Source organism: Syngnathus leptorhynchus, chromosome 6 (assembly GCF_054491065.1).
Source record: "Syngnathus leptorhynchus isolate UIUO chromosome 6, UIUO_Slep, whole genome shotgun sequence".
NCBI lineage: Eukaryota > Metazoa > Chordata > Actinopteri > Syngnathiformes > Syngnathidae > Syngnathus > Syngnathus leptorhynchus.
Window position 1 is genome coordinate 12,149,221 of NC_141200.1, and position 10,449 is coordinate 12,159,669.

The window sequence follows — 10,449 nt, forward strand, 5'->3', positions numbered from 1 at the left end:
TACTCCCAAAATTTCCCTTTTCATCAATATTCGTGCATGGACGTGATTCAAATACGACGTTTTATTATGTTATCCAGCGTGTATTTATTTAATGCTCAATAAATTTCATTTATATCACAAACTGTCTTTGAATTATCTGAACACATTTTAAACTCAGTGCTTACCGACCCCGTTCTGTGCTCTCCCGTTGATTATGTACATCGATGCACAGACGTGAGGTTACTACAAGGCACTAACTAACCTATGGTTTATAATCGGCCACTTTTTACGTAGGCTTTATATGACCACTATGGGGGATTTTCTCCCGCGTGATTATTAATGGAAAATTTGATATAATTGATCATATTGATTATCATAATACATAAATATATAAATTGAGTATTTAAAAAAAGGAGAATGTCATTACTCTTGATTCAGAAAATCCACACATCAAATATGTATTTCTGGATCTTAGATGATTGCTCTCACAAAAGTGCGTGGGTGCGCGTGTGTGAGTGTGAGTGTGTGTGTGTGTGTGTGTGTGTGTGTGTGTGTGTGTGTGTGTACGTGTGTGTTTGCGCGCGTGTCCCTTCTTGAGTGAACGTGAGGCTTTAACTTCGAGCACTTCGTTGATCATCATTTATATTTCGTGCATGCTGACACATTCAATATGGCGGACAAGATGACGTATGCCAGCAAACTAGGAATCTGTAGCCTTTTTCATGTCTATGCGGGGCATCGTCGGTCGGTCTGCGGTGGAAGCCAAAGCTAACTGCGAGTGCGAGCATCCTAGTGCTACAGGCTGAGGTTGAGGCTGTACCCATCAACATGGTTCAACTTGTGGGTTCCCTCCGAAAGGAGTTGGCTGACTCCCTCTCGACGTCCAAGGTGTTAGTGGTGGGAGCGGGAGGTATCGGCTGTGAGCTGCTCAAGAACCTCGTCCTGACTGGCTTCAAAAACATCGAAGTGGTCTGTTTGTTTGCCTATTAGCTTAGCCGGTTAGCCCGCTAAGTTCTTTGTGAACAGAATGGCTAGCGTGCTACCATGTGAAGTCTTTGTGCAGCACTAAACCACCAATCGGTGTCTGACTTACATTAGAAGTCGAGGCACAAATATATATTCATGCATGTTTATGGTTCGCTTCATCTTGGTGTACTGAACTGAATATGTGGGAGCAATTACGTTCGTAAAATGTACGTACACACCGAGAGCTAGAGGTATTTTGGCGCCATTAACACGACTGTCTGTTAACTTCTAATGACGTATGTGATGTCTTTATTATGATTAAAATCAACCTAAAGTTTAGCCGCAAGGTTTTTACAATGGTGTATCAAATCATATTTTGCCTCCATAGGTGGCTCACTGTGATCATAGATGTGTCAAAAGTACTTGCAATTTGTTCTTGAGTAGAAGTGCTGATTCTTGGCAAGTATAAGAATGATTACATTTCAAGTATTGGTTCAACTTTTGGACTTATGTGAATGTAGAAAGAGACTTTGATTAACCTATAAATAAAAATGAATTATTACTGGCAGTAATATGCACACAAAATAGTCTCACACTTTTAAGTTACATAGTGCTTGTACTGAGATTGAGAAACAGATGACTATCAAAACAGCATGCCGGTTCATCTTTGAACAGAGGAAATCAATTTGGACATGAAAGCATTGCTTAAATAAATGAAGGCTATTTAATTTTGGAGAATAATTTTAGTTCATTTCCATTGTGAGTAAAAAGCTTTGCTAGTGTTGTGTATTTAGCGACAAAAAATAAGAATAAGATGATCAATACGGATTTTCTGAGGCCAATAAGGATTTTTTAAAGAAAATAAAAAACAAAAAACACATTGATAAAATCATTTATATATGCAAATTTTCACTCCAATTTTCTATGAATTGTGGGTGTCATAATTTTGAAATTTGATTTGGAAGGATGGATGGATGTTAAAACATTAATAACCATGATTTTAGGTTGATAACCATGATTTTAGGTTGTGTACCATAGTGACAGCTAGGTCAATTCCTTGCACAATTTGTACTGCTCAGATAAGCATTATTACAAAAAGAATTGTTTTTGAATAACAGGTGGCTCTGTTCCTTGAATGATTATGAAATTAATAATTTAATCATTAATTTAATTCATTATAAGTACAATAAAGTTGTAGAAGGAAGAGTAATTCAAATTAACATTTAGATTGTCGACAGTTTATCCGAACACTGGGTGGCACCCACGTAAAGAAGAAATGTGACATGACACCATATCACAGTACTCTGCAGAGTGCCTTAATTATTTCAACATTTCGCAAAAAATAAGTAACAATTGGCCTAAATAATAGACACGCTTGTCTACATCATACGTTGCTCCCTGGTTCACTCCACTTCGTGTCTCTGTCCCCAAGATCTTGATACGGTACTCAATCGTGGTTGACCTCTCTCTCACTGTCATTTGTCTTTTTCACGTTGTGTTGTCATCTGTAGAAATTTCCTCATGTCTACGTCTTGAGATGATTTAAGAGGTTATTGCTTGCGATTTATGAAATAATTTATCTTTCAGATTGACCTGGACACAATTGATGTCAGCAATTTGAATCGCCAATTCCTCTTTCAGAAGAAGCATGTTGGCAAGTCTAAAGCACAGGTAAGTGGCATCTCCACAAACCTGCTATTGGAATGATGTACAGTTTGCTGGATTTGTGCCCCAGTAATTTGAGATTGTGTGTTTGTATTTGCCAGGTCGCCAAAGAGAGTGCCTTGCAGTTTTGCCCCTCTGCAAATATCACCGCCTACCATGACAGCATCATGAAGTAATTGTCTTTATTGTGTATCCATTTTTTGCTCCACAAATACCATTTGTGCAAATTATAGATTTAAAAGGGAACATTTTTTTTCTTCCAACAGTCCTGACTACAACGTGGAGTTCTTTAAAGATTTTATCCTGGTGATGAACGCTCTGGATAACCGAGGTGGGCACACCTGGGCTCAATGGTGTGTTTTCCAATTTTCTCAAGACGATGAGGATATTAATATGACTTTTTATGTCCGCAGCTGCTCGCAACCATGTGAACAGGATGTGTTTGGCGGCCAACATCCCTCTCATTGAGAGCGGCACAGCAGGATACCTCGGACAGGTTACAGTAATCAAGAAGGTGCTCACTTAGTGTCCCTCCTCTGAAGATATACTGTTCCACTATCTGCTGTTGTGCTGTCAAATGAAAACACGCAAGCAAGTTTATGTCCAAGTGGGGGTGCAGCTCGGGCTGAACGATTTCAAGAAAAGATTGGATTACAATTTTTACGACATTTTAATGCAATTGGTTTTTGTAACTTGCTAGGCGGGGAATGTTGGTTCCAAATATTCCTCCCAGTTGGTGTGCATCAGCTCAGAGCTGACTGGTTTGCATGATCTTTGTCACTAACAGCATGCTTCTGATAGGGAAGCTTTGTGGGAGAGAAGGTGAGATTGTGTTTTGTGTGAGATAGCTGAGGCAAAGGATTCTGGGTCAGTCGGGACTCAGACGTGTTGCAAAAATAGTTTTCCTAATTGAATAGAATTGCAACTTTGATTTATAAAAAAAAAAAAAAAGATATGTCCTTCAGCCCTTGCTTCAACTAGCGGTTATCGATCAATTAAGCTGTCAATTATTTTTTCAAAGAAACAGATTAAAAAAACAAAACAAAAAAAAAAACACAATTTTCCATTGCTTTTTCCTAAAAAAGGACATTCAAACAGGGCAGAAAAAATGCACAAACATAAATTGATGATAGTTCAGTAACTGGCTTGTGCCTTAAAATGTCATAAATTAACCCAAAAATATTGATTGTTAAATATTGATTGAACACAAAGGTCTCCTATCATAAAGGACTACATAAATCTTAGAATATTTACTGTTGAGAGGCTGAAATTTTAAGGATTTTGACAAAATTACAGTAAGCATGGTCTAAGCAATTAATTGATAAAAACATTAGTAATTACTATAATTAATTAGTTGTTGATCAGTTCATATACTTGTCGAATTTAGTTTAACAATAAAGCCATTTTGTTCACCTTTCTCCCTCAGGGGATGACGGAGTGTTACGAGTGCCAACCTAAACCTGCCCAGAAGACCTTCCCAGGTTGCACTATAAGAAATACACCATCTGAACCCATTCACTGCATTGTCTGGGCAAAGTATCTCTTCAAGTGAGTCTCATTCAACTCTCAATGATGCATGACTTTTGACCAAAACAAAGGTACTATACGCTTATCAACTCTTGAATGGGTGACCAATGTTGTTCTTTTCCTTTGTTCTATTCCAGCCAGCTGTTTGGGGAGGAAGATGCTGATCAAGATGTGTCTCCCGACACAGCCGATCCAGAGGCTTCATGTGAGTTGGAGCGTTTCCATTTTTAACAGCATTGATTAAGACACGTTGATTCGTAGTGACTCATTTAGGTTTGGATCTTGGTAAATCTCTGTTGGGTGGTTGTTGCAAGCTTCGAGGGAATACGTGTTTTCAAACTTGAGAGTGTGAAAATGGTGTTGTGCAATCCAGGGAACCCTGAAGAAACGGCAGCTCGTGCCACGGCCGCAGAAATGGATGGAGACGTCAAGCGCGTCTCTACCAAGCAGTGGGCACGCCGCAATAAATATGATGCTATCAAACTCTTCAACAAGGTACCAACTAGCAAACATTGACTAAAATATTCACAAGACGCAGCTTGAGTATTATCTTTGTCCACATAATTTGGGTCTGGTTTGGTGTAGTATTTAGTAGAAACAAATCAACTGTAGGATGCTAACCTTGCTTCCGTTAGTCAATTGAGTGTGACTGCTAATCTGATCTCATTGGCTCTGTTTTCCAGCTTTTCAAAGATGACATCATGTACCTGTTAACGATGGACAAGCTGTGGAAGAAGAGGAAAGCTCCTACACCACTGGAATGGCAGCAGCTGGAGAACACTGGTGTGTTGATAGCTTTTTGGGGGGGGTCACGGATCATTCAGGCAGCTGTTGCATTGATAGCTTTTTTGGGGGGGGGGGGGGGGGGGGTTACGGATCATTCAGGCAGCTGTTGTAACTCCTTTAACCAAATACATGAAAATATTAAATGGTGATAATGTCTTTCAGTATTCTAAGACACTGTGTGTTCGAGTGACTACGGTATTGTTTTGCCCCCAGGATGCCCTCGGGAGGAGTCCTCGGGTTCAGGTTTAAAGGACCAGCAGGTTCTTGGTGTTTGGGGCTACTGTAAACTATTCCAAGAAAGCGTGGAGACCCTCCACTCACAGTTGGCTGAGAAAGGAGACGGTGCAGAGCTCGTGTGGGATAAGGTAACACATTTTCAAATAGCGTTCATATTTTCACATGTGTTGTGAAATACATTTGACATAAAACTTGCATACATTTAAAAACATTTGGATGCATCACGTAAAACAAAACAAGCCCAACTGCGCAAACAAACCAATTGCGTTCTTACCTTGGGTTAAAATGTATTTAGGCCTATCAATGATGAAATGATCTCAATTTAAATCCAAATAGAAAGTAAAAGCATCTTACTCATAACAAAATGAACAAGTTGAAGTTGTTGGTGAAATAGCTTGTAGTTGTCTACATTCGTGCACTTATCTTGGTCTTACCACACAATAGCACACGTTACATTCTCCACTTTTGAAATTCACTGTTGTTGTGTTTTGCATGACTTGTGTGACAATAGTCCCTGCTTGTCTTGTCAGGATGATCCTCCTTCCATGGATTTTGTTACTGCAGCAGCCAACCTCCGAATGTACATTTTCAGCATGAGCATGAAGAGTCGCTTTGATGTCAAGTGTAAGTTGGTTTCTTTTTTTATTTTTTTGCTTCCACGTGGCACCCTTTGTGAAGAACGTAGGCATTTAACTGGATTTGTTGTACCAGCCATGGCAGGTAACATAATCCCGGCCATTGCCACAACCAATGCTGTCATCGCCGGACTAATTGTGCTGGAGGCACTCAAGATTCTGGCAGGGGAATTGGAATCCTGCCGCACGGTTAGTTCATCCATCACAACCTACATCAAATCTTAATTGACAAAAATTACTTTTGCCATTAGCTTTTACAAATTTGAAGTATTTGTATTAATCTGTTTCTTTTGAAACATTTACCAAGGTACAGATTAGGGTTGAACGATATACCCTTTTGAGACCGAAATCTCAAACTCAGGCATGATCATTAAAATGAAATACAGAGTTGGGAAAGGCACAAAATAAGTGCTTCCTTGTACAGGAGAATTTTCACAGAAGTTTGGTTAGAGCCGTGTTCGAGAAGAGAGCTAGAAGCTATGAACAGAAATGTTTATTTACGATTAATACGTATTCTAGACGTAAACTAAGATTACGGCTAAATTAGCAAGTTAGCACGCGCTAACACCGGAACATACTAACAGCTGATGACAGCCGTGATGAGCTGAATTTCAACAAAATGTTCTATCATCAATGTGATTTGCACCATTTTGCACCACCCAGTACTGGGTTTTGAGATCTACACAATAAATACACAATTTCATTAAGCCTACAGTCTCTGAAGCAATTAAGTCTAGTCAAAGGTTTGAATGGTTTTAATTGTGTCATTGTCTGTCATGTTTAGAAATGTTGCGGCACATTGTGAATTGTACAATGAAACTTGATTTCAAGCAAATTGAGTTGAAATCACAATATCTGTCAGAAAAAACGTAATGCAGTTTTTATCTTAAACTTTCAGCCCTCGTACAAATTGTCTTCAAGTGCAATACATTTGAATTGAATTGTTTAACTAAGTTTTTCTTCTTCCTATGGTCAAGAACACTTGGGCCCCCTACATGACTGTATTTATTGTTAGTCTTAATGGTGGGACTTGTGGAGCAAAGTATTTTATTTTTTTTATAATTTATTGGAACGAGCCAAAACCGGTCATCCCTCTTACTACGGTGTCCTCTTTCCCTAGTCACAAACAAAATGAGTGATCGAAGATTGTTAATATTGTTTTGTTTGTATCTCATGTCCAGATCTTCTTGAACAAGTGTCCTAACCTCAGAAAGAAGTTGCTAGTTCCATGCATCTTGGACCCACCTGGGGCCAACTGTTACGTGTGTGCCAACAAGCCTGAAGTGACTGTCAGAGTTAATGTCCACAAAACAATGGTTCTCTCTCTACAAGACAAGGTGATTGGTGAAGACAATGTCACTCAAAACCTAGCAAACTAGTGCCCGGCCAAGGAACTCTTGTGGTTTCGGTTTACAAGGTTCCGAATGGCACACAGTGAGATAGTTTACGCAGCGACCTTGAAAAATGTTGTCATGTGGCACAAGAAGGCAAACTCAGTTTGCTCCGTACTTTATATATATGTATAGCAGCTAGCCTAGTGTTTTTCATACCTCTACATATGAACTTAATTTGTTCTGTGCTCGGGTTCGAAGGTAGAAAAGTTTCTAAGTAGGAGCAATTTTTTTTTTCCCATGAGAATGAATGCAAAATGTCAAATTAATTCTAAGTGCTTTATCTTGAAAGACGGGACGACTTGCTATAGGGGTCGGCGCTTGAGAGATATGGGGGAGTGGGAGAATCACGTACCGTTTGCTTGATTTCTATGTTCACAACACCCTCTTCTGTTGCACTAGCTTTCTTAGGAGACACGATTGACGATAAAGCTACGCTCACACACGTCACGTCGTCACCTGACACGCTCTGATATAATCGCTCACGGGTTCAAATGTCAAATTTGGTTCGTAAGGGGACACAAAATAATCTGGAGGCTCCGGTTTGTATCTCAAAATGTTTGTAAGTATAGATGTTCAAAAGTAGAGGTTTCACTGTATTTATGTAATTATAACATAACTATTGGCATAGGTTAGCGACTTGCATAGAAATTTCGGTTAAATGAAGGTCAATCAACATGACATGAAAATTAAGTCAAAATGCCTTCTTTTGTTTTTAACACATCCACCCAGACTTATTTGCATCGTCCGGGAATTTTATTTGTAAAAGTGGGGAAAAATAGAACAAGTGCAACTATCAAGGCTATATTGTGTTGGCACATACCTGGATTTAAATAATGTTTTAAAATTGCTAGCTGTTCACACTTTTAATACCAATGCAACCCTGTGTGCACAGACAAACATTTCTCAATAATTAGTTTGAAAAAGCAAATATTTACTTTTGTTGTGAGAATATATTTAGGGTCACTGATACTGCAAAACTAAGTAGCTGGTTATCAATAAGATAACAGCTTTGGGGCTTCCCCCTTCAGCATTTGCTGATAGTGCAAAATCTTGTGTTCCATTTCATTTTTTTTTTTTGTCTTCATGCATTTTGTTGTATGCAGATTCTAAAGGAGCGGTTCGGCATGGTAGCGCCAGATGTTCAGATAGAAGATGGAAAAGGGACAATACTCATCTCCTCAGAGGAAGGAGAGACTGAAGGTAAACAGTGTTGGTCCATTTTGTACAAATTAGTCAAAGTGGTGCTGTTTTGAGCCATATCATTCCAATGAATGCACAAAACTAAAGTCTTACTTTTAACGTCTTGCTTTCTTGTATAATAGCCAACAACAGCAAATTTCTTTCTGAATTTGGGATTCGTAATGGCAGTCGACTACAAGCTGATGACTTCCTCCAAGACTACACACTCCTCGTTAATGTGTTGCACAGGTATGTCACCTGTATAGTGTGGAGCACAGCTTTAGTATTGTCCTTGTTCTTTGATAGATTAAAAAAAAAATAAAAAAAAATGTGTGTTTTCAATGGTAGTGAAGAGCTCGAGAGGGATGTAGAATTTGAAGTGGTTGGTGAAGCTCCAGACAAAGCACCCCCACCCCAAAATAACCAGGGAGAGGTGCACAACATCACCAACGGCAATAATGATTCGGCCCAGCCGTCTACCTCCTCTAAAGGTTGGTCATCGAAACAATTTCTTTTCTTTCTTTTGTTCTTTTTTTATTTCTTCCCATGTCTCCGATTTTTAAATTGTGGTCCAAAAAAAAAAAGTAAAATAATGATGCCCACAACCATTTTTTAGATTGCCCTTTGAAAAATAATTGCATGAATTTCTTTGACACTTTATCATGTTAGTAAGCATGTCCTCCACCTTTCAGTCCCAGCAGAGGACGATGACGTTATGGTTGTGGATTCTGATGATGATGCTGAAGCTGAGGCATCGTCCAGCTCTGCTGCAGTCACAAGCACCACCAAGAGGAAGCATGCAAATGCAGAACCTGGCGAAACTCCCACCAAGCGCCCACGGACAGACCAGTCAAGTGCAGAAGCAGACCATGATGATGATAATGATGATGACATCATCGCTTTGGACTAAACTCTCCTCTAGTTTTGGAGGATCACGAACTACTACAGTTTTGTTTCAAGGCAGACAGTAAACTTAAACACACCTTTTACAAAGAGCAATTCTCAGCTTTTGGGTTCGTTTTGTTTTGTTTCCTCCAGGCAGTTTTCATACTCTCCCTGGTATTATCAGAACGATATTGTAAATACATTCTTAAAATATTTGGCTTTTTGTTATTGTTTGTTTCTAGTAACTATAAAACAACATGGTATTCAAGCAAAAAACAAAATGTTTTGGGGTTTTTTTTGTATTTCTTGAGACGTCAGTTCTATTTCTCCTCCTATTTAGGTCGGGTTATGTGCGCGTTGTCAACAGACAAAAGAAATACTGTTTGAACCAAACCCATTTTCTTTGTATGTAATATTTAATGATATGATGGGAGAAAAACACACTTGGTTGTGTTTTTAACAGAAGCGTAAAGAAAGAGAAGCTTCAGATCTGACCTCAGGTGGTACGGCATGGAGGCACTTGAGTAATTGGTAACATGAGGCGATGTGTGTTACCTCTTCTGTACATCTGTTTGTTCGTAGTGGTATTGATGCCATCTGCAATGTCGGCAGTTCTTTGCTAGTCCAATATAACAATTGCGAAGCATTACACCAGTGTTTGAATTTAGCATTGCGGCCTTAACTGAGGGGTGAACAAGTGAGTGATTTGAAATCAAATGTTGCGTTGTCATCAGGGCTCTTTTAAGGTCGCAAATGTTGGCCAAACGTTCACTAGACTTTTTGGAAAGTTTGCTATTTTGAATGAACCTTACAAACTCTGACTCGAACGCACAGTTTACTACCTTTACCAGCAGTGGAAAATTTTCATCCATCACAGCGACGGCCTCTGATGATACGTGGTGTCTGGTTGTGTTTGAATAAATGTCAAATTTGTTTTTAAAAGTTGAAAATTAAATTCACTCAGATCAATTAAAGTTACACGTTTGCTCTGGAGGATTGCAGACGAGCTGTCTCCATCAGTGACCTACCTATATATACACGGATTATTGAAAATGTCATACTTCATTGTGATCACGTTGGTTGTAAGGCCTTGAAAGACTTTTTGGACCAATAAACTTGGAAAAGAAATTTATAAGCAGACTTTTTGTGTCTGTCTTTGTTATGGAAAGGCTCAAAGAATGTTAAGAAGAACGGTG

At 39.0% G+C, this 10,449-nt stretch overlaps 1 protein-coding gene across 1 annotated transcript; it reads left to right on the plus strand.

The window, feature by feature from the left end:
- The first annotated feature begins 719 nt into the window (after positions 1-719).
- uba2 (ubiquitin-like modifier activating enzyme 2) lies at positions 720-10,388 on the plus strand. Its single transcript, XM_085914809.1, has 17 exons — positions 720-948; positions 2,533-2,616; positions 2,712-2,782; positions 2,877-2,941; positions 3,024-3,124; positions 4,037-4,158; positions 4,275-4,342; positions 4,511-4,632; positions 4,821-4,920; positions 5,137-5,288; positions 5,691-5,784; positions 5,872-5,984; positions 6,977-7,132; positions 8,293-8,389; positions 8,512-8,617; positions 8,717-8,859; positions 9,061-10,388. Exons 1-17 carry the CDS (start codon positions 808-810, stop codon positions 9,276-9,278), a joined length of 1,953 nt encoding a protein of 650 aa, XP_085770935.1. The 5' UTR covers positions 720-807; the 3' UTR covers positions 9,279-10,388.
- Positions 10,389-10,449: the final 61 nt, after the last annotated feature.